The following is a 24774-nucleotide window of genomic DNA, read 5'->3' as shown; positions in this document are numbered from 1 at the left end:
TTATAATGTAAGTTTACTTTCCTTGTAATGAATTTTAATGATAGCTTTCACGACTGCTTCTGTGATTCATAAGAGAAAATTAAAAACCCACACCTTGAAACTTACACGACAATGCTGCTAACATCTTGCAGTTGCTGGCATTATCTTGGAGAACCTTTCAGTCCTGTTTCTATGGCACATTGTTTTCCTCACAAAATGTATTTTAAATATAAAACATTGAAAGTTCATTGCTTCTTTATATCATTTTTATTCATTACCTGCTGGAGGCAAAGGGCACAGTTTTATATAGAATCCCCATTGAATATCTTATTTTGCAATTTTACTCTACTGTACATATTTCCCAATAAATTATTTTCTTTCAGATGCAGATATTCTTCTGGAAAAGCGAAGCAGGGCTGTTTCCTCTGAACCGAGCTTTTTTTTTTCTTTCTTCCTTCTGTGAGCACAGCCAACTTGTCTGTCTTGGGTTAGTTTGTCAGGCATATTTTGGAAACGTTTGGAGAATTAATTCTGTTTTACAGACTACAATCACCTTTTTGGCCCCTGAAACCGGTTCAGGAATTTTGTGCCAGGCCAGCAATAGAACAGCTTTCGTACACGACACAGGCTTACTCTAGACAAGCAAAATGACCGTGGAGATAAAAATCTGTGTCTTTCTTGCAATCTATACCCACGAAGCAGCTGATTCAAAAGTGACCGCAATTTGTCCCTGTCTGTAACAGTGGCTCAGCCCCAGCCCATGCTGCACAAGAACGCCTGCTCCAGAGGCCACATGCTTTGACTCTGTATCGCTTTCGGCTGCCAGGAAAACTCTCGGTGTTGGTTACCTACACCCACAGATGGCCCAAGGCTTCTCAGCAGTGAAGGCAAAAGTTGTGTTTGAAGGTCAACGTGGCTCTGGGGGGACTTGAGAGCTCAGGGTGGATCTGAGAAGAGGGGGGAACCTGGGAGGGTTGGGGATACAGTGATGGCAGTGATACCCAGGGAGGTGAAGGGAGGCAGTCTGGAGATTTGGGTAGCAAGATGTAACATAGGGGAGGGGACAGCAAGGTTTGTCTTTCTCTCCCTGGGCCAGTTAATGGGTTTCCTTACAATTCCTTCTTATCCTTCCATTTCTTCCCCAAGGCAGGGACAGCTTTGCTGCTGCAAACAGTTCCTGAACTGCTGGGCTTAGTGGATTGGTGTCCCAAGCCTGGGGTGCCAAGTGGGAACTGGGGAGCAATGGTCAGCTTATTGGAAGTGTCATTTTCCTTGTTGGCATGTGAACTGCAAATATCAAGGACAGTCCTCTCTCCTCTCCAACACGTGATCCCGCTCCCCAACCCTCTCCCCTGCCCTCCTTTCCACTGTATTCTAATTTCTTAACCCTTCTCCTTTGCTCCAGTTGCCTCTCCATCATTTCCCACTCTTCCTTGATCACTTCTACCTGATTCCCAGAGCAATCCTGTCTCTCCCAAAGGAGCACTTTCTGAATTTCTGATCACTGAGTTCTCAGCTTTTAATACACTCTCAGTTTGTCTTTTGCCACTTTGTATAACTTGAGCAGATGGAGAAACTCAGGCATCGGTGTTTTCTCTGTCAATTTTTTAGCAATGAGTGCAAATCATGACTCTATAACTTTTAAAATTGGTGTCTACATGAATTATAATTTAATATGGGCTAAAATGGACTCAGAGTTGCCCATGAACAGTGTCTTCACCATAAATGCAAAGATCTGCATTCAAAATGTTTTGGAATGCAGTACACCTTCATTTTAACTTAGCCATATCTTGTGTTGTAAACCTTCTGGACTTTTGTATCCTTCCACATTGTTCTTTATTCTTTCATTTTCTTCACAGCAAAATTTGCATCTCATAAATGCTATATTCTTTTTTTCTCCCCATTCTAGTGACTTTTCACTTAAATATCTACTATTTTGAATATTACATCATCTAACATAAACATAACACCCTTGCCTGAATCTCAGTATGCTCTGCAACCCATAGATCTGATCCTACCAAGATTTATGCTTGTGCATAATCTGGAGCGTGAAAAGTAGTGCCATCATCTTCAGCAAAATGACCCACGTACCTCAAGTTAAGTACCTGTGTAAAACTTTCAAGGAGTCCTAAATCTCTGGGAAGATAGTGCTGCAGCCGTCTTGCTGAAATACAGTCGCAGCTAGCTGGACCTGGTACAGGCTACACGGCCGCAGAACAGCTTGGTCCTTACTGACAGCAAGAGTTGGATGTTGAGATGAAGCTGCCTGGGGAACTCTAGCAATGAACATGCAGTTGCCTAAGCTGAATTCGTTGAGTTGGCAAGGGACTTCTCTCTCTTTCTCTCTCTCTCCACCTCTCAGTCAGGTCTATGAAATCAGGACTCCGTTTCTACACCTGAAGACAATGCAGATTTAATGATGAATCAAGTGAAGCTTGGTGATTGTTTTTTTTCTACAATCAGCACATGGCTGCTGTGGTTTGTTGCGTTGGTGTCACCTTACCAATTCTGATCCGGCCTGATCGCACACGGTCTTCTAACATCAAATCGCATCCAGAGGTGAGAATGACTTTGCAGATACAAAGAAGAGAAAGACTCAACATGCAAATACATAATCATATATAGTCTTAAAGCCTTTATTTTATTGCAAAATAAAACAGGTAAAATTTGTATAGCCATATGTAACAAAAGATCAAAATCTTTGATGTGGTACTAGAAAAAAACTCTCAGATTGTGTGTTGAATTTCTCCCCAAAACAATCACACATGATTTTGAAATCAGTTTCGCTTAAACATACAGGTATTGTCAGGACCATAAACACCTTCCTCTCCACCAAAATAACACAGAAGTGTCTAAAAAAGTGTGTGTTTTAATTCAGACAGTAAAGAGTGCTTCTAACTTTGCACTTAAGGCTTAGTGACTCTGCAGAACAACTGTGGCAGAGAGCACAGGTGTAGGGCCTTTTGAAAGTGCAAAGCAGCCCCTGCTCAGACCAGAGCATCAGGATGTGGCCCTGGCAGAGCACTTGGTGGGATTCACTCACAGCACTAACCTTCTCATAAACAAACCTGTGATGGCTGGGAGGAGGAGGTAGCACAATTCATCTGTAAAAAAATTAGGCAGCATGTGAAGTTATTTCTAGTTCAGGAAGCTGGAGTGAATCGGAATGCAGAGCTGCATGCAATTCTTCAAGGCAGGAGCACTTTTTTATTTAATTAAAATGCTTAGTTCCTCTTTTCTCCACAAAGGACAATTGCTATTTCCTTAAGCATTCAAGGGGTGCCTAGAGACTCCTGCCTTATATTATATCACAGTGATAATGTCTGCTCCCAGGCCGAGACCAGGGGTCACTAGTGGGTGGTCACTCAGAAAATCCACAGGCTCTCCCCGTATATCTTCATCTTTCAACTGCTGGGCCCGGCTGGCCACGTGCCAGGGCCAGAGCTGCCGGCTGCACGCACCAGCTCAGGAAATCAAAGCTTCCAGCTTCAGGCAGGAGCGTGCCTCTCCCCCTCGCCCTGACTCCCCTTCACACGCACACTTATGGCACGCCGCTCCTGCCGCAAGCCCCAGCCCTCCCTTCACACCCCCTACGTCAGGAACTGTGCTGCTGGACTGGCACATTTTGGATGAGGGAGTGCGAGGCAATTACGTGTCAAGAGCATTTCAGACTCATAATTTTCCCAAACATATGGACATATGGGGAAAAGAACAACTTGTTACTTAACGGCTCTTTTGGATTTTTGCAAGTGTGTATTTTCAACCGTCAGTTGTAGCACCTCGTGAATTCTGCACGGTACATATTTTTCCACAATATGGTGCTAAAATCATACATTTTACACTGCAGAGAAGCTGACTATATATACTGTAGTTACACATTATACTTTTGAAAATACCTCTATCAGATATTAAACCAGCAAATGGCAATTTTCTCTCAGAACAATGGCACCAGAGATTGAGGAGATGCTCTGCGATACCTTTTGGTCTTGTTCCCCCAGCCTGCTCTTCCTCCTTAGCTCCTCGTCTGTAGGATGCATCCATATATTATGCTTGTAGCTATTTTTTATTTTTTCTTCAGAAGGAAGAAGCTCTGTACTGATCTAACAGCCGAAGCATCACTTAATAACCTGTTGGGTAAGATTAACAGCTCAGAAGTTGTTGGTTTGTTGTGACCGCCTCAACTGAGCGGAGCTGATGCAGTCAAGGGGAGCTGTTAAGGGAAGATTCAGGTTACGGGGAGACAATTGTGCAGGTCCTTCAAAGGCTATAAATAACCCAGGAGCTGTTTCCATCCAGATTTTATTTGGCCCTAGCTCTTGAAATACTGTAAATAAGTTCTGCTCACTGTGCTGCAATGCCATTTGAAGGGTTAGTTGAGAGTGATTTATAAAGGCAGTAGCTTATATTCAGAGCTGTTCTTAATTGTGGCCTGGCTTGATAAAGCCACTGTCGCAAACATATTAGTTTCTTTACAGCTGGATCAAATGTATCAGGGGTTATATTTCAAGCAGGGAAAGGAAAGTATTTTAATTTGTTTTCGCTTCACTTTCAGCAGGGCTTCATAACACCAGCATCTACCCTGTGGCTGCCAAGTCCTGGCTGAGTATCCTACAGCATCTAAAACTCTTTTAGAGAAGTACAAGGCTGCGTACAGCACGTATGCGACAGGCAGAGTTTCCTTGGGGAATGTGCCTTATTTATGGAGGGTACTGCGAGACACCCAGCTTTACATCCAACCTCTCCCTCCAGAGGTTTTCTCTCCTACATTTCTAGGGAAGAGGGCAGAAAGAAATGGAGCAAGAACCGAACATACTTGCTTCATGATCGGTTGCATTCCTCTCCCTCCCACCGATGCTTCCTCCTGACTGGATCTAGAGCTCGCCTGCCCCTGCCCCAGGGAGCCCAGCCCCGCATCTGAGTCACAGAGACACCCCCCTTCTCACCACCCCAAAGCTGCTTCTCCCGCTGCTTCCAGCCTGCATGGTGGAGAAAGGTCAGTGTGAATGCAACTTCAGGAGCCCACGGGCCAGCAGGGCGGATGCAGATGCTCCCAGACTCTTCCTGGCGCTGGCAGCACACAAGCAACAGGCTGACAGGGATAATTGCTCACCCTCATCACGGCCATTAGCTGCGGCTGTGGCCCCTGGAAAGCAGCAGCACACAAAGCTGCCCTGCCATGCGCCTTACAGATGTCTTACTATTACGAGGCCTTTTCCCAGGGATTTCTAGTAAAGGGGCCCGCTCCTGGCAGGATAGATCTTCCTGTGATATCTAACACCTAGAAGTGACCTATGTGATTTAATCTGTTGCATACCAAAGGTGTCAAAAAGACATCAAAGAAATCCTTGCACTTAATCCTTAGCTTAGGTCACATTCTCTCCCTGATGAGGAGAGGAGCCCAAACTATTTAATAACACTCCCAAAAGACAGAAGTTGAGGAATTAAGGGCACTTGGCAACTTCATATTGCTAGGTGGCAAGACTGCATGGTTTCCCTGCAACAACATCCTTGGGACAAACCTCTGAGGGCCCCCAGCCCTGTTGGGCCAGGTAGCATGTCTCTGTGGCTGCTGTCGTGTATTTCTGGCCTCCTTGCAGGCTGGCTGCACAGCGAGCTCAGGCTGCACGGGCCAAAGAGTCAGGCAGGTGCCCCAGCATTGTGTGCCCCCAGCTCCCCACCCACCCACCTCCTACTTCCTCTCTTCCCATGTACTCTTGCAAATAACTCACTGCTTACAGCTATTCCCTCCTCTTCCTCCGCGGCCCTAAGGTTTCAAAGCTCTCCCTGTTGCTTTCCTCATTTTTTTTCCTCACCTCTCTCTGCGAAAAGCCTCTCTCCCTGCTGGCCCCCGACTGCAGGAACTGGAGTAGTTTGGCACGTGGCACCGCCTGAGGCTGAGCTTCTCTGTGGAGGCAGCCGGCAGCCCCGCTCTGACAGGCGCCTTCCCATGGCAGCAGGCTGGCAAGGGCAGGGCGCAGGCACTTGATCGACTCGCACGCCGCTGGTAGGCACTTGGCTGTCTTCCTGGCCAGAGCGGGCTGGGAACGGGGCTGCCCTGCCTGAGCCAAAGCAGCACCTGATACTTAATGTGAGTTATGGACTCCATGCCTGCGGTCACCTCCACAGACACTTCTTACAGGCTAGCTCCACTGAAAACTTGAGAGTGACACTTGCTGAGAACAACTGAGGATCTGATCTCTGGGGTTTACATTTAAAGAGTGCATACTGTGCAACTAAGACACGTTCACAGACACACACCTCTCAGATGGCTGGCTGCCTTGTCCTCCGCGAGCCTGCTCAAGCCTGGTGGATAAAACTTTTTGCCTTACTCCAAATGCAGCTGGTACAATAAGAGGAGAATCTTGCTACGCAAACTGCAGAAAAATGAAGGCTACAAGATGAATTGCTGCCACCATCAAATAGAAAGAGGAAGACAGAGGCCAGATTACATATCTGGAACTGCAGCATCCTTAACACACAGAGCTGCTGGTCTGAACAAGCCTGGAACGTGCCCGCTAACTCCACGAGGCCCCTGGTCAGCTGATTGATTACACAAGATCCCCAGCTCCGCAAGAAGTCCGCACTGCATGCTGTGTTCTCACTTAAAGGCTCTGCAACAGTGCTCTGAAGTAAACTCCGGTGACACCGCTGCCCTTATGCGGTACACAGGCAGCTGTGTACTGCATAGGTGCAACCGGATTCGGTAAATAGCCCTGAGGTGTAATAAGTGTTGCGCTTCATTTCCAGCAGCCACTTTCTATTTTTAAAAAGGAATTAAAAAAACACTCAACTGTCTGGTACCTCATGTACTCAAAACACATCGTACCTCCCGTGGCTTTAGTTCGCCTGTTAGAAAGCACCTATGCTGAGCCCAGCTCAGTACAAACGACTCCAGGTCTAATGCCATTCTTACAGGCAGCCATGCTTGGAACAACTCTAAAAAGCCGAGGTCCAACGGGAGCCCTCCCGGGCTGTGCTGGCAAGTCCAGTGTGTGGCTATACAGCTGCTGTCATGGGGTTCTTCTGCCTGGGATCCTGTTGCCTGTACTGGTACTGGTCTGGACTGGTCCCACGGTGTCGGACAATTTCATTATAAGCTGGTGCACGGTGGGGCTGAGGAGGGGAAGGTGGCACGTCCTGGCGGAGGGGTCCTTTATGCTGGTTTGCAACGGGCTGGGGTGGGTAGTACTGGGGGTACCTCAATTCTGCCACTCTCATGTCTGGTGCGCGGATGTAGCTCCCCTTAGATGGGTGGACAGCAGGCTGTCCTCCTTGGTAGTAGGGAAGATCTCTCTCTTTGTATATTACTCGTGGTCCTGTTAAATATTCCAGTGGTTCTGCAGGTCCACGCCTGAGGAGGAAAAACACAATAAAGCACATAAAAAAGCAGTCTACAAGCCTAGCGGCACATTATTGTGCTCACAGTCTATGTGTACTTTGGGAAAGGAAGTGCCACCTCAACCATGACATGTCCAGATGAGTCAAAAGAACTTCTGAAGGATAACAAGCCTCCCACCTGCAAGCTACAGAAGTCTGCAACACCCAGGACACTGGAAGAAGGGTCCAGCACACATCACGGCCCTTTTACAATGGGGGAGCATTGGAGCCCTTCAGCTCCCAAACTCAGCCTCCTGTGATCCATTTGCCATAATGGAAACAAAGCTCCTTTAAACAATGCATGTTTGACTGAATCTTATCTGGCCTGAGGATAAACAGATGAGTTGGGTCTGCAAGTCTGCAAATCCCATAAGCTTTACATGCACAAATATTCACGCTTTCCAAGCCATTTCCCACTATTTTTTCTCCTAACATGTCAGACTGTAAAGCTTTCCAAACACTATAGTTGGAAAAACTGGAACTCCTGGAAGAAACACAAGGGATGTCAGGCTACTATACCTGTGTGCAATGGGCGAGCTGCCAATGGGGTTTCAAAAAAAAAAAAACACAAAAAAAAACAAAACACTCCTGTGATCTGGAAGGCTTGATATTACTACAGCTCTGTAACCTGTCTGTAACTTATCCGCATCAGTATGGATCTGACAAGCTCTAGTTCACGTGAAAAGCAACATGTGAACATGTCATCCCTGAGGATGCGCCACCGAGCCCTCTCTGTAGCTTTCTGCATCTTAATTCCATGATTTGCACTAATGAAGGACTGATATTTTTCCTAGTACAGCTTAACTTGCAATACTTTCAAAATGGCAAAAATAATTGTTCTCACAGACATGTCGCCAGAGTACCCACAAAAGTTCAACTCAATTAGGAGTTTTTGCCAGTCTGATTGCAAATGCCTTTGCACTTTGGCAAAACCTCCCGTTGACTGCAGGAAGCTCCTCTCCAAGTGTGAGCTGAAGGAAGAAGGCAGGGCTTTGACCCAAAACAGGGGCCGAAAATATAAATCAATTACACCTGCTCTGTGGGTTTGGGACCAAATTCATCAACTGTTTAAATAGCCTTTCCATAGATTTGTTAAAAAAAAAAAAAAAAAAAAAAAGTCATCATTCTGGTACAGCAGATCAGGTGTTCACAATTCATCAATGCCTCTCTTTTGTTCACACAGAGATTTTACAAGCTTTCCTCCCCTTTCTTAATCTGGACTCCCAGACTCCACTGGAACTTGTTTTGCATGAAGTAAAACAAAACATGTGGTTTTCTGCTGCACTCGTTTAAGCCCATGGGGTAAATCATGGACATAGGCAATGAACAAACATTATCTGCCTTGAAATGAACCTACAATTCTCCCCCTGGAATAACTTAGTGCAAATGTTTCCTGTTTAAAATGGAAAGAGCAAAAGGAAGAATTCCAGGCCCTGGACTTTTAGGACCCCATGCTCCCCAGAGACTTTTTGCTTTAAAAACAGAACATTATAAAAGACAGGCACTCTTGGCTTCTCTTCCCCCCTTCTCTCCTTGTGAGACAGTCCAGACAAAGTGCTGAAGGGCCTGAAGCCACCCTCTGAGATACTGAAAGGACTCCTAACCGCATGTGTTGAGACAACTGCTATCTCTGCTCACACACCTACGCCTTGCAATGAAGCCTTATTTCCACAGCAGGCCAAGGAGTTGCTCCATGTATTTCTGTATGAGGACTTGTTCACTAGTCAGTCCCATCATACACAACTTCTAATTCTTCTGTGCACAAATATGTGCATCCAATCTAAAAAGACTTCTACAACATTAAGAACTGCTTTGTGTCAAGCAGCAAACCAATGAGAGCAAATGTCAAACCTACACCCATCACCTTTTAGTTAGGGGTAACACTCGAGATCCTGGTTATTAGATTTTAAAGATGTTCTCAACAGCAGCTGTAATCAACCAGTTTCTTGTGGATCACATTAAAATGGGACTAAGCTTGGACACAGATCCAGAATTCACCAAGAAGCCAGACAGCTTTTGGACGGAGATCTAACTACAAAATTGAATGACCCTAGAATAACAAAATCAAGATTAATTGGTACCAAAATGACCGCAGAGAACAGGACTGAGCCACCAGCATCATCCCCCGAGCCTTCAGCACAGCTCAGCCCTCAGCTCACACGATGGGTCTGGATGCTGCAGGAAGGGGGGGATGCACTTTGCTATCCAGCCAGCCTGCTTAGCCCCCAGCAGGGCTGCTTCCAGGAAAGCTCAGGTAGTCCAGTTCTGGGTGGAAGTGTGACTGTGCAGAGGCAGCACATTCAGGCATCTCTCACCTAGAATTGTGCAGCAAAGATGTGCCGGAGACCTCAGGCATGCACCCAAGCATCGTGAGCTTGCGCCACATAGTCCTCATTGCTGTTACCTAAGCAAGAAAACTAAATCCAACATCGGTTCACTTACAGTTCTACCACCTCTTGCAGTGTAGGCAGACTGCAAAGAAACCTGAATGAAGGTCAAAACCTTTCTTAAAAATAAATAAATATGCAAGCAGCTCTCTCTCAAACCAGCTTATCTCCTCTGAGAGGGAAACACCCATAGCTGCTATCGTTCTTGAGTGTCTTCCTCAGAGCTGGGGGGTGGCAGCTGGAGGCAGTACAGAGAGACAAGGCTTGAATCCACTTCACATGGATCCTTTAGGAAATCCCCAGGAGGATGGGAAGGTATGCCAGTTTTTTTGGCAGCTTTGGCAATAATATAATCAGTAATCTAATAAATGATTATTGGAACTCTCTCCTGAGCAAAAGCTGGGTAAACCCTGCTAACTCTTCCCATAAGGCAGCCTCCAGTCATCATGACCAGGGGAAATTTCATGAAGAATATCCTCGTGGCTGTACCACCCTCTGCAGCTCACTTCCCCTGACGATCCAGTGGGTGTTTTGCATGCAAATCCACAAACGATGACGCTTTTCTTCCCTTTTATGACCAACACTGCATGTTGAAGCTGACTTGTTTCCTAAGGATTCATTCCTCCCCACCTACTAGCCATGCTCAGTGAAGCCTGCTCTCAGGGAGCTGCTCGCAGTGCAAACAACCAGCCTGGGGAGATTCTCATGAACCTCCCTTTGGCATGTCTTTGAATACAGGAAAAAACAGTCCTTCCTCCCCAAGTGCTTCAAATTAGCCCTCAGAAAGTCAAGCGTTCTGAGGTAGAAAAACCATCTCTAGATGCCATGCTCTGACTATAGAAATGCTGTTACCATTAGGAGTAAGTCTGGGAGACTGGGGGCTGCTCCAGGCAGCAAAAGCAGGGTTCCTCTGGAAAAACAGCATTTTCACTTGATAGCTTATGGTGTAAAAGTATATGCTGTTGTTTACCCTTAAAGAAATTGCCGTAACAACTCAAACCAAACACTTTCTACTTGGCAGCCCCTTGTAGTTGCTATGCTTATTTCTGCAAGAAGCAAAACAACCCCTGCCTTTCCCCTCGGCAGACACTGCCACCTCTGAGGAGGCCCTAATGAAATTCTTCTCCCCTTCGTTGCTGTTTTTGTAGGCTCCTGATGAGTTCAGAGTTCACAGGGCTGTATCACACCTCCCAAGTGACCCATGGTTTGGGGGTCAAACCAATAACCTCAAGTGGAAAATCAGTGACCCAGGGGACTGATCAAAAATCCACAAATTGGGTCAAGCAGGTCCAGCCACTCAAAAGGACCGGGCCAGGAGTGTGCCCTTTGAGAGGACATGCTGTGTAGGAGCTGCTCTGACCGTCAGCTGTTTTCCAGATTTTTGTTCAGTTGTTTGACCTGTGGGCCCGGTGAAATTAATGGCAGGCAGAAGGTGGGGAAGTTGACACAACATCCTGGGAAGGAACTGATCTCAGAGCTCAAAAAGTGTTTTTGCTGACAGTTCAGTTCTGTGTTGGCTTCCAGTGGAAGATCCATCAGTCGTGTGTGTCTAGCTAACAGCAGAGGCTGCTGACGGAGGAACCAGAGGAAGGCAAGCAGGCAGAAGCACCATCTTCAAGAAAAGGCAAAGCTAGTGGGGTAGTGTGAAAATGCATCCTTCAAGAATATCACATGCCAGGTACCCCTTAAAATGTTCATTTTATCACAAGGAAGAGAAATCGCACCTTCCCCTGAAGCAGAACCACAGATCACGCAGAGGTAGCTACAGACATGTTTGGCCATATAGCTTCACATGCTGGTTAGCAGCTCTATTGGTTTATCTTCTACAAGACTGACTGGGTAAGAACTGCGATTAATTTTGAGCTTTAAGAGCAAAAAGGAGCTTTGTCCAAGTAAAGCAGGTAACCTGTTTGTAAAGCAGCTAAAGCAGGTAATTGATATTCAATTAACAGTACGTGTTTTTTTTCTCTCTGACAAGTAAAGCCTGAAATAGTTTAGTTTGTTTTTCTATCTCTGCTTTATTTACCTTTCAAGCACAAAGCATATAAGACCTAATATATTCTGGCTTTGCTGCAGAATTTTTGAAAGCTTCTGGAATTATTTAAAACAGAACTAAAGGATTCAGAATACATAAGAATGGCTTCTTTTACCCAAAATAATATTTAGTCATTGAAGTCAAATGGGTATCTGTACGTTTCAAAAAAACTAACCAGAACAGTTTTTGCTTTCTAGGGTTCCATTTTTTGTTTTTATAAGACACCATTTCAATGATTCTTCAGTTGCCAAGAGTCTCACAGGGTAGAGTGTACCCGTCACACTGGCCTAAATACCTAATGTTAAAAAAAAAAAAAAAAAAAAAAAGGAAAAAAGAAAGCACATTTCATTTCAGGTTTACTGTGTTTCATTGTTAACCCCCATTTGCAGGTCACCTTTAACATAAGCCGCAAAGACACATGCTCGGGTTATCTCAAAGCAAAGGAAAGCAAAAAGACGATCTGGCTGTTCATGCTGTGCCCCATCATGTTGGGGGTTTGGATTTCATCATGACAAAAGAGTTTTTCTTGCCTCTGTTCTATGGGGAGAATCACAGAGGTCACATTCTTAGTACCTGGTAAAAAGCAAGGAAGGGAATGCTCCCTTCTTACATCACTGCCTCCTTCTAGCTGCTGCAGGAATATTTTGCAAGGGATATAATCTCACATGAAAAACTGCCTTCTTACTTTGTCAGGGAGTACTTCTTGAAATAAACTTCAAAGACAGCCACAGACTAAGTGGCAAACGGAAAGCCCACATTTGGCTGCAATCTCTTTCATGTCTGAGCAAGACATAGAGAGACTCTGGGTGATGGCATCAGGCAGCTCAGGCTGTGATTAAAGAACAGGAGAAAGCAACAAGGTCCTATCTGTGTCCAGATTCTCACTGAAGAACTCTACTGTACGCATTGTGATTGCAAGCTGTTTGTTCTCAGCCAGGAGGATCTACTTTTAAAGAAAAAAGGAGCAGATGTAAGAATTAAATTATGCAAATAAACAATCTTACAGTATCAAATACATTACTGTGTCTTTATAAAGCTATTCTCGATGTACACTAAAAACAACTGACTGAAAAGACCATGTAGTCCCTCTCTCTCCAGATACAGTGTTAAAGACATTGCAGTGCTGTTTGTAGTCTGTGGCAACAAGAAGTTCTGTTGCTTAATATTCAATGTTCATTAAAAAATACAAAAAAAATACTGCAGGTTGCAAAAAAAGTGACTGCGTGACTCTGAGCTTCATTAAAGTCTGTCTCTACATCTTAATAGGTGATACACTCCTATAACAAATATTCTTTGCTGTTTCAGACCAATACTTCCCATAGCTGATGATGGGTTTTGCATTTAAAAAACCACAGGAAATCAAATTTGGTATCTTAATGCTGGGAGGAATCTGCAGCGCAAGGAAGTGCTCTGTGGCTCCTGTCTGCGAGAGAGGCTTGTACCTCTCAGTAGAAGGCAGATGTCTAGCAATGCCATGCTAACCTCAAACACACCACACACAGATTATTTATGGGCTGAGCTGGTGGAGGTGCTTTCCTCTCCTGTTCTTTTATCAACAACGCAAGGCTAAAAAATCAGATAACATAAACGAATACAATCCCTAGCTCTCATGTAGCACATGCCATGTGGAGAGAGCTGTTTTTAGTTTGAGGACTGTGTTTGGAATTCCTTCAGTGTCAGGTTTCCAGTTACCAGACCCTCTTCCCTGGGCCAGGCACGACTGCGGTTGGACGGGATTAGCAGAACACTCTGCAATGTATATTACATAGCTTTGACTTCTATAGGCTTTGCAGTCCTATAAAAATAATGATCACTTCACGACCTGCATTACTGGTGGAAAAAAGAGCAGAAAAATCTCTCTCCTTTTTAAAGAACTTGTATTTGTTTTGGACTTGGAGAAGAAGGGATCCATATGAGTTTGTTTGATATTCAAGCAAGAGTACATTTCCGATGAGATGCAGGCCATTTTCCCTACCCTTGCACACAGTTTTGCAAAGTTTAGCAGTGGTCTTGACTGGCCTGAACATAAGAGCTTATGTGTGCAGTTTTTCTTTCTCTACAAAACTATGGTTTTGAACATTTAAAAACAAACAGCAAAAGCACCACAGTACTGGAATGCAACTGTACGGTTTATATTACTCCACTTGAAGTCTATCCTTAGAGTGACTGGAGAATGAAGTCTTTTTTATTTGCAGAGGGACAAATCCATAGAGCTGCTGGGCCCAGAAGCTACCTGGGCATTTATTAGAAATTGGAGCTATTCAGATGTCCCACTCATCTTTATATCTGGGCCAAGTGTAGAGTATCATCAGATCCCAACTTTCCATGCAGACAAGTAGACTGCAGAAGCAACCGTAAGAAAGGGAAACAGTAGTCTGACACAGTTAAAATTTTACTATAAGATTACTAAGATTTCTTATGGTAGCATCAACAGTTTATTTTGCACACAAGTAAAGTGATTGTTCTAAATCCCTAAGGGACCAGGCTATGTCACAGATTGGTTAACATCACAGTTTAGGCTGCCATTTAATTAAACCACCTCCCATCACCAACAAAGCCACAAAACACTTTATGCTGCTCCTGTGCTCCAGCATTAGTTTATTTTCCACAGAAGATCTCAGACCAGCTTCTGATAATCCTATCCTGCAGGCAAAGCTCCCTTTTCTTTCCTTCCCTAAATCCAACCTACAAATATAGGAACTGTGATAATCAGGATTAAAAAACTCAAATCAACAGCAACAAGCCCCAAATATGTTAGCTGGTGCTCTATAAATACCCAATGAGCATTCAAAACAACTAGTCCAATAATCCTTCCTACTCAATTCACCACTTGTTTTGTTTGTATGCTTTCAGGCATGGCACATCTCCTCTACCAGGAGGCATAAAATAAAGCAGCACCTATTGAACAAGACATCGCTATTCTGTGATCTCTTCAAGCTTAAAGGGGTCTTAAGTAGATTGGTACTTTAAGTAGCGAGTTATTACAACATGTGTCATTTCATATGTTACTCATTATTCAACACAACATAATACCGTGCGAGTCATTAACCTCTTGGCATTGGTAACCTACTCTCAATGCTAAGCAAGCACGCTTGTTGCTCGGGAACCCCTGCGCTCTGTTGGGGAGAGACCTGGATGAGATTTTAAGGTCCCTTTGGTCTTTTGTTTTGCAGATCAGCAGAGGCCAAAAGCTCTTGCTATAAACTAAAAGTGTTCTTGGCCTTTGGTCTCTTGCATCATGTTTCTGAGACGATGCAGGCCAAGCGGCACTGGAGGACAGAAAGCTTTTCAAAGAGCTGAAGCCAGCAAAAGAAGCAAATGCTTTAGGTTTCTCAGCTGAATTTTGACTTTCAAAGCAGACAAACTAATACAGAGAAGTCCAAACACGTGCAGAACTGTCATCACCTGGGTGAGATGCTCAAGTGAAGTCTCTCTTATGGGATATTTGTACCACAGTACTGTGCAGTAACTCCAACGGATGTGGGCACCTCACTAACACTGCCAGGAGAAGAGCCAGCTACTGTCCCAAAAAGCAGACATCCAATGGGAAGAGAGAGAGGCACAGACAGATGAGACCACACCGCTGGCCCTGTGCAGCAGCACAAGAGCCAGAAAGACAAAAAATCCAGATGTCTTCACCTCATCCTAAGCTCTACTGTAGATCTATGCTTTTTTTGGAGGCTACCAGGGTAAAAATTAAAGGTCATGTGGTGATTTTGGAGATTTTCATTTGATTTAAAAGCAATTCTGTTGCCACAGTCCAAATTCCCCTTCAGAAATAAACAAACACACGACCCTGGGAAGCCTCCTCCATTAGCCTATCCATTCACGGCCTACTCCTATCTGTGCCATTTTCGTACAGCGCTTCCAAAGGGACGTAAAACCAAATTCTATCCTGTTCTCATTTTTCACATGGAATGAATTTAAAGCATGGTGATTATTCAGCTGTGCTGTTAAAATGATTTTTCAACAAATAACAGAAGTCATTAGAAGAATCTTCCTAAGAAATAATAGCCTGGGCCTGGGTCTTTACTGTTCAGCCGCTGGGATCTTAACACGCTGTCTGATCTTTAGTGGGCTAGTAAAAACCCGCAAGAACTGGTTATTAATGTTATTACGAAGCTTTCAGGCTTTCTTTCTTTCTTTTTTTTTTTTTTTCCCCTTTTTTTTTAAAGCATCTCTCATTTAAATTAAAGCATTCCTTGCAGCGTTTTCTCCCATTGCCATGATGAAGCATGGCTGTCAATTCTGCCTCCGATGGCACAAACTGGGTAGTAAAATCATGCTTCAATAAAAAAGGAAAATGATTTTTGAAACTGACTGTAGCTGGTTATTTTTCCCCCCGTTTCATTTTGTTTCTAGGTCCAGACATTCTGTTAAACTCCCTGGGAAGTGTCATTCCCTTCTCTCCCCTTCACAGTAAAGGCAAGGCTCAACATCCAAGAAGAAAGATCCTGCTTTTGGGGGGGAGAGGGGGACCTTAAAAACAAGCAGCTCTTATTGGTTTCTTCAGGCAGTATTTCAATCCCCATTGTTCCTCTACTGCTCATGTATTGATTTGCTCCTAAACAGCACAAGCAGCCTGTAAATAGAGCCTCCCCATCCCCCAGCCCCCTTCCCTTATATTTTCTTTTGTTAGAGCCATTCATTTCTATACAGGCATTAGATTATAGATTTCCTGGCTTGCAGCACTCCATTAACACTTCGGTAACCACCCCTTTTCCAGCCAGCCATTAAACACCACCTTTAATAATTGAGATTTAAAGGCTCAGGGCATGATAAACAGCTGAAGTTATAACTTTACAGCTGCCTCTACAAAAGTGTGTAAATCTCCACATTTGGATAAGCAAATCAGTTAATTAGACTTGTATTAAGTCACAAACTTTGCAGGCGCTCTGACAGCATACGTCCTGAAGTTGAACTTTAAATAACAAGGGTCAAACCCCTGAATCCCACCGGGCTGGGAGAGACGGAAACGTCCCACCCGGTGCCCAGAGAGCAGTAGCACCGCCTGCAGCTGCTGAGACATGAAGACGGCCGCGAGCGCCCTGTGAGTGCAGCCCCTTCCAGCTGTGTTTATGCTGGCTTCTTCCTTAAGTGCTTCTACTGTTACACTAACACCAGTGCAGCTGCAGCAAGCGCAGCGACTGCCGACGGGACGCACTCTACCTGCTGCCTGCGGTGGAGACATCCCTTGTTTTAGCACCCTGCGTGCCCTGCCCACCACGACACAGGTTGCTCTTTCCAAGTGGGGCCCTGCAAGTTGCGTGGGCTGAGCACAGCTTCCTCCAGCTCTGCCCCCTGCACTCAGCTGGGGCTGAGGAAATGCTATGTGGATGTTCCTCAGTCGCTGCTGGCCAGTAAATGTTCAAAGCTGGGGAGATTTGGGAGATACAGGACACTGGCCTCTTTAGGGACATGGGTAGTAAGAGGTTAACCTTCAGTTGTGAGGCCCAAGTGTCTGTGCTCCATCTCTGCATGAGTTATCTCCCTGTTGCTGCATTTAAAAATACTGCATGTAATTAACTGTTATCAGGTTGTTAAGCAGTGTGCTGAAGTGTGAACTTATCATTCAATTGTTTCCTTTATTTACAAAATCCTCGCCATTCTCTGAGATGGCAGCCTGGGACAGGCTGTTTACTTGTTCAGATTAGGAGGGTTTAGCACACCAGATTCTGGTGGCAGAAGCAGATTCGAGAGAGGTGAGACACAGCTGTGAGTCTACTTGGCTCCTCAACCACCCCTTCAACACGCCCTGCAGAATAGCTGTGTGTGTACGAGATGCACACATGCCGCTGCTACCAAATACATCGCTGTAATGCTGCTTTGCCCCCACTGCTCCCCTCCTTTCTCCTCCTTGAAGATCCTTCTGCACACTCTCCTATCCAACAACAGCAGCTGCATCCTACTCTTCTCTTGGTCTGGCAACTGCTCTTTTCTTTGCTTTCTTCTTCAGCAGCACTGCCCCTGGCAATGCCAGCAAAGAGGGAAGATAACACGACACCATCAGACCTATGTGATTTTTTATACGTGTTTCTGTCTGAGGCAGCATCATGCATCCAGGAAGACATATCAGTGTGGTCCCTGGGCATGCAGCATCCTTTGATCTTTGGGAACTGGTGCGATCCCCAATATCCCAGATCTATGCATCCCCCCAGCACTTGTAATACAGGAGATATGCAACTTCTAAACAAATTTCTTCTGTGCCATCTGCACACCATACTGCATGCCAGATGACAAGATAAAATTTGCAGCAGCAAAGTTCTTGGAGCACAGCAACCTTCTAGAGAGAGCAACCAGAGCCCGTGGAAACACACTTCTATCAGCTTAGTCATGTACCTAGAACAGAAGATGTCAGGATGATGAAGCTGGAAGAGGGAGCACAAAGCAGAAGACAGAAAAACAGGCTCTAAGGATGCACCAAAACACCGGCTTCCATAGCAATGGGAACCTGATGCCAATAGCTGGAAAGTAGCGATACTTTACAAAGTTAACAACACAACAATTGGAAGACAGAGGCAAGCCAGTATTGAGATAAAGACAGGCTCTGGAAAGCACCACCAGCTATAGGCTTTGGTTTCCTTTAAATATATACACACATCATGTGGCAAAGACGACCATGTGCAGCGGAGGCATATGTGTAAGTCACAACGCTACCAGCAGCTTCAGTTTAGATTATGATGAACACCATCACAGTCAGAGAGGTACCCCCAGGTACCTATTCCTGTGCTACCCAGTCAGGCTACTGTATGCCATTAGAGAGAAAAAGAGCAGTGGCACCTCCCTATCTGAACCTGGTAAGAACCTGGCAAAGACTCCAGACATCCCTAAAGACAGTGTGTCTCAATTTGGCTGGATTTTTTAACATTAAATAAAAATATCCTCTATCTTGAAACAAATCTTTTACATAATGAATCAATCAAACAATTATCTGTGCTCTAGTATGTTCAAATCAAGGGAATCATCATCGAAAATAACCAGTTTTTATAGCTCATTTAAAGCCACAGTACACTAGGCTGCTGATTCACTAATGAACAATAAAGGTCACTACTACAGTATCATTCTACCTATTTTCAGACTGTGTGATGTGATAGATTTGAAGTGGCATGTTCATAAAAAAAACATCAAGGCACTTTGCGGAGGGAAGTAAAGATGGAAAGAGATCTGTGCCCTGCCCAAATACCAGACAGAGAAGAGGGAATAACTTAATGCTATGTGAAATTTGGTCCTCTGGCCTCATCCAGACTCAGCCAAAGCCTCTGGATGTCAATGGAAGCATTTCAGTGAGCTTTGGATTTAGGCTCTTGTATAGGAAAATGGTATCTGAAAGGGGAGAAGAGGGCAGGCAGAGAATGAGACATCTGTATCCTGGAATGAAGTCAGGAAGTTAAGGCCTGAAAGCCTGAGATAGCAAATAAATAGCTGGAGTACGACATGGGAGTTACTGAAATGCCTCACTCTACATGGAAACTTCCTTTTTGATTCTCCCTTGCAGGTACCAGAGGAAAGACAGACCAATACTATTATTTTACTTTTCGCTTTTTGAGTGCTCATGACCTAGAGAGAGGTGTTTAGGTACAGCTACTAAGAAACAGGCGTTCCCCTAGACAAACAGCACATTCTGCACCGATGAATATTGGTAACATGGCAACTGGGGCAATGTAGCCGAGTGTGCATGCACCATGTCTGTGACTATTACCAGAACCTAATGCTTCAGAGGAAGATGCAATTAGTAGACAATTAATAGTTTGTACAGGACTTACAGGACAAAAGCAATCCCTTTTTACATCCCCTAAACACATTCAAAACAAAAACACTATTGGCATTAAGTTCAGCTTTGCAGACAGGTGCAGAAACACAAAACACTTGATGGTGTGCAGGTACTCACAGATGGTGATAGGGAAAACCACAAAACCCAAACTTGATATTTAACCTTGAGAGACCTACTGTTTGAATCCCATAGGAGAAAGCACAATACAGGAGAGAGGCCCCGTGGTGAGTTGAGAATGGTGTCTTTTCTAAACCTCAGTGTTCATCTTGGATGCTGAGTTGGGTTCCTCTCTAATAAACATGGGAAATTCTACTTCCAGTAAAACAGGATTTTCTTTAAAATAACTGCAACATTTCAAAGGCCCCCCTTTTTTAATGATCAAAAAGTAAAAGGGAGGAATTTCACATCACATGAAACAGCTACAATACAAACCAACAATCAAGAACATTCCAGTTTCTATGTCAGAAAAGCAGAAAGCAGCAACACCATTCTAAGGATGCCAAATGGTTTCTGTGTACTAAGTTCCTTGAGAAACTTGTAAAACTTGTGGTATAAACTAGTACAACAGAAAACGAGATGTCTAGGGAGGAAAAGACCAGGGTTAAGGGTTCTTTATTGATTTTTTTCCCCCGCACTGGGATTAAAGTGATTTCAGCTGGGACCCAGCATTACAGATGTAATTATAATTTCCATTTATATTTTTAGACTGTGTACAAAGAAGTGTAATAATGGACAGCTGAACACTTTCCATTGTCCTTTAAAAACGAAATGTTTCTGATGAAATCTCTGCAAGACCAAGGACCAGCGCAGTAATCTCTCAATAACGGAGCTTTCTTTAGATGCTTGGTGATGAGAGAAGGGAGAGCCGTCAGTCCTTCACACAAAGAAATCAAACTAAAATGACATTAAGGTTCTTATTCCACTCAGTAATACTAAAGAGATCCCACGTTAAGATCAGTAACAAGTTTCTTCAGAGAAAAAGTCAGATTATTCATTAAATATAATGATATTTTGATATTATTTACAGGATATTTAACAAAGACCAGTACATTGAGGCAACATTAGGAAGGCATTATTTAAACCACAGAAAGCTCAGGGAGTGAAAAAGTGAAATTTATGTAAGTACTACTGACTGTCTCCCATCCTTCCCCTATGTTTTACAATGCACATTTAAGTCCAGGTTTCCTGGAGGTCTGATAGCTAGGCAAATGTTCGTTATTGAAAAGCAAAATGTATTCAAGGTAAGGCAGGTGCTTAAGTGCTCTGATGGATCTGGGCCTAAAAATCTAAGTTGTAATCCCCAACTCAATTTCAACTGACTAATTGAATTTGCTTTTTTTATTATTTTTATTTTTATAAATTCCCTTTTGTTGCAAGCCACTTTGCTGTGCGGCTCTGTGCTCTGTGCCAGACGCTGTGGCACAGGCAGCACTGCAGCACAGCTCGCAGCCCCTAGCTTGCCCTGCTCAGAAGGGCAGCAGCACGCCCCATAGTGCAGTGGTCCTCACGGAAAGGTGCTCAAAAACAGCACCGCTATGCTCAGGCAGCCTGAATTCAGCCTAATTCCCAAGACAGTGAGAAAATCCAATGCCTTTGGAGACCTCCAAAACACTAAGTAGGATGACCAGAAGTTGAGTCAGGCAGGCAGTATAAGAAACGGGACACACAGGGCTTTGCGAGCGACTACCAATGTCCTTAAAACTTTTAGCTCATTTTGAAGATTTTTAATCACTGAATGTGCATATTTGCTGTACGAGGATCTTTGAAAGAAAGACTCTGTCCTTTCTTCTATTAGTTTTGTCCCAGCTACTATTTTACTAGTGGCTGATTTCAGTTCAAGAGAATATTGCTATCAGGAAAACAAAAGGAAAAACCATAACCAAAGCTATGACCATAAAAATAGTCTCCTAAAAATGCATTCTTATTAGACTGAAAACATCTCTGTTCTCAGTAAAGAAACATTAATTTTCTTTGAAGCACAGCATCTCAGATTGAGTCAAAATTCATAATAAAAATGCTAAATGAGGGACCAAAACCTTGTGGCACACAGGTATGTACAACAGTACGCTAACACCAAGCAAAAAGCCATTCACATGGATTTTCAGCTGTGAAATCCTGCTGAGATTGGTTTTGCTTGCCAGATTTTGTCATGATCTACAACCGACTGCTCTCAAAGCACTTCCTTTCACCTGGAAAACAAAGGCTATTTTTCTACTTTAAATGAAGAAAAGCTCCAGCCACTCAATATCCAAGGACCCCCGTTGGCTTGGGGTTTTACTTGATAACCTGGGCTGGGCTTTGTTCACACATTTACTGCCCTCTCTCTCTTCTCTTGCTTGGAACTGGCTGCCAATTTCCAAGGTGCTGTCTCAGACCATCTAACACACAGATTCAATCTTCTTGCTGAATTACATCTGGAGTGGAACAAAGATGGCAGATAATTCACTTTCTGTTAAAGTTAACACTCACCTCCTCCTGCTTTGCAGGTATGTTATACAGTGGACGTTTGCATGTTCTGCTTTGTTTTCTCAGCTGGTGCAAGCACATGAGATACCAATCAGTCTATGCACAGAGAGACTTGAGGAATAGCTTCCAGTTTACATGACTCCTCACCTCACCTCCCTCTCTAACTGCGTTCTAACACCAACTACATGCCTACCAGATTTTGCTGATGTTCTGGCACAGCCAGAACATCGTTACCTATGGTAAATAGCTTATGCAGATTTTCCCAAATAAACATCATTGAAAGAGCAGCATCCCTGAGCATCTTGTACTTTGTTTATGCTGTATTTTAAAGAACTGTTCTAGTAGAAAATCTCATACAGGTGCTAAGTGACAAAATTAGAGCTAATTTACATAACTATTAAATGTTAGAACAATACAATCTCTTCCAAGCCCAGAGATGAGAGTAAAGATTCCTAAGAAAGCAGGAATTAATTTTCTCTAACAGGGTACAACAAGAGTTTTAGCTCCATGTTGGCTCTTAACAAAGTTAATGGCCTGTAACAGCCACTGATGTGAATGTTTGTGACTCTCTAGTGACCTTGAATTACATTCATTTTTAAGTCCTACTTCACGTATATCTGCGGTAAGATGGGACAGGGTAGAGAAAGAAATAGCATGCAAAGATATACTTTTTCTAGAACCTCCAAAATATGGAAAGATTTTGACTGCTAACACTGGTCTGCAGAGTTCACATGCAAAAAGCAAAGATGCCAATTAGGTATAAGAAATAACACCACGGTTTATCAAATTGCTATCAAACAGACCAGGACAACAAAGAAATGATGCAATATGCTCTAACAGTGACTGCATTTCAGTCTAAACCTACTGCTTTCTGAAATCTATTGATATGTAACCATGGACTGCACTGGTTCTGGATCAGGCTCATACTACCTTGTACAGCATTCCTTGCAACATAAGGTGTTATTCTACCTGGATGAACATACCCAAAGCATGACCTTTTAAAGTGACAGAGTTAAAGAGCAAAATAAAACCTTAGGTTTTATATATGGACAAAGAAAGTGGATAAAAACATGGAATTTAGAATATTCTCTTGATGTGTAGTTAAGAGACTTCTGTGCAGAGAAATTAAATGTGTCACCTACTCATGAGACAGAAGCAGTTTGGCTGCCAGTTGAATGAGCTGTGTTGAAACAGCTGCTCTAGCAACTGTTTTTACTATTAACTTCTTCAGTGATTCTCTTTATCCCAAATTAGATAGCTCTTTCCTTTAATCATGGGTTTATATAAAAGCTCCCTCCTCACAAGGCAGGGTTTCACAGCGGGTAACACTCAGAAACAACTACAGGGCTGTTTAATGCACTGCCCCTGAGTTCCTCTGTGGCTCAGATCTCCTCCCCCCATGTCTTCTCGTTGCTCAGTGGGTGGCACTCTGGGTGCTCACCGTGTCCCCTCCCGATGTGCTTGTAAAAGAGCCCAGAACTGAATCCGTAGCCCATCATTACCTTACAGTATGCCTTTAAGACTGTCCACATACAACTCACTTCCCTACTTTATTGGCAATCTCTCTTTTCCTCCTTCACCCATGTGCACACAAGAATACTTACAACTGATGTACTTTTAATGGCTTGCTATTAGAAACTCAGATCTTGCCATGACAGTGCAACTTCCTTGTTCTTTTTAACCTTTCCCACTTTTTGCTGTTAGGAGACACAGGAAGGATTATGAAGATCCAGCTGCAGCCTGCCTCGAAACGATGGGAGCCATCGCAAAGCTGCCACTTGTTAGCAGGAACCTTGCTGAGCTGTGACAAAATGCACAGGACATCTATGCACAGCACTGTGGGAGCACTGCAGGAAGCTTGCTCAAAAAATCCTGATCCAACATCCTCAAAAACTCTGTGTATTTTTACACCTGATGGTGTTGGCTTCCTATGTCTCTCCTCTGCTAGCTGTTTTGAAAGCACGTTTGCTGGCAATTGTCTTTCAGCCACACCTCCAGACCTATTTATCAAGAGAGAGGCAACGCCAAAAACTGCAGTGGAGTACAATGAACTTTCTCACAAAAAAACAAAACTTTTGCAGCCTAGAGTCCAAACTTTTTGATCAGTTCTGACTTACAACCCAACCCAAGCAGCAACATTTTTATTCCAGATATCCATACCTATAAAGCAGCCGGCTGAGTTTCCCAGACTGTTGGTCTCCTGAGCCATTTCAATATTCATCCTGACAATGCAGAGGATGTATTTGCATTTTGTAGCACACATCTTATTCCCCAGGTTTCACTCAGCACATCACTCTGCTGATACATTCTATGGGACATATGCTTTTGTTTTTTAATTTGATCTCCTTGTTTTTAATTTGCATCCAGTTATCTTTTTTCCACAGATCCTTCATCTCAACCTAACCATTTTCTACTGACACTTAGTTCTTTCATTAAAATTTTGTTCTGAACAGCTGTTTTGTTCTTTTACTCATTGGAAGCATAGCTAATATGGCTTTCTTTTCTGTTCCTGAGTCATGTCTCCATGACTTCATTAAACTTGATAATATTAATTCAAGCCCTTTTGTTCACAGGCAATATTTTCTTCCACTACCATATATTTAAGCTGAATTTGATGCTCCTAGTTTTAGTGGGAGGTCTTATGCCTGGTTGTACAATAAAATCCATATCAGATCCATGTTTTTTGTAAATGTGACAATTTAAAGTATTTTTATTTACTCCAGCTAATATCTCCTTAAAAAAAAAAAAAAAAAAAAAAA

General features: G+C 43.7%; 1 protein-coding gene across 1 annotated transcript in view; it reads right to left on the bottom strand.

Annotated features, from left to right (window-relative positions):
- Positions 1 to 2599: 2599 nt before the first annotated feature.
- PARD3B (par-3 family cell polarity regulator beta) overlaps positions 2600 to 24774 on the bottom strand; it is a 402224-nt gene continuing 380049 nt past the window's right edge. The window contains exon 24 of the mRNA XM_035330820.1: positions 2600 to 7330. Within this exon, the coding sequence (XP_035186711.1) occupies positions 6976 to 7330 (355 nt within the window). The 3' untranslated portion in view covers positions 2600 to 6975. The remainder of the gene's footprint in view (positions 7331 to 24774) is intronic.

This window comes from Oxyura jamaicensis, chromosome 7 (genome assembly GCF_011077185.1).
Source record: "Oxyura jamaicensis isolate SHBP4307 breed ruddy duck chromosome 7, BPBGC_Ojam_1.0, whole genome shotgun sequence".
Classification (NCBI taxonomy): domain Eukaryota; kingdom Metazoa; phylum Chordata; class Aves; order Anseriformes; family Anatidae; genus Oxyura; species Oxyura jamaicensis.
This window is presented reverse-complemented; position numbering and strand designations above follow the sequence as displayed.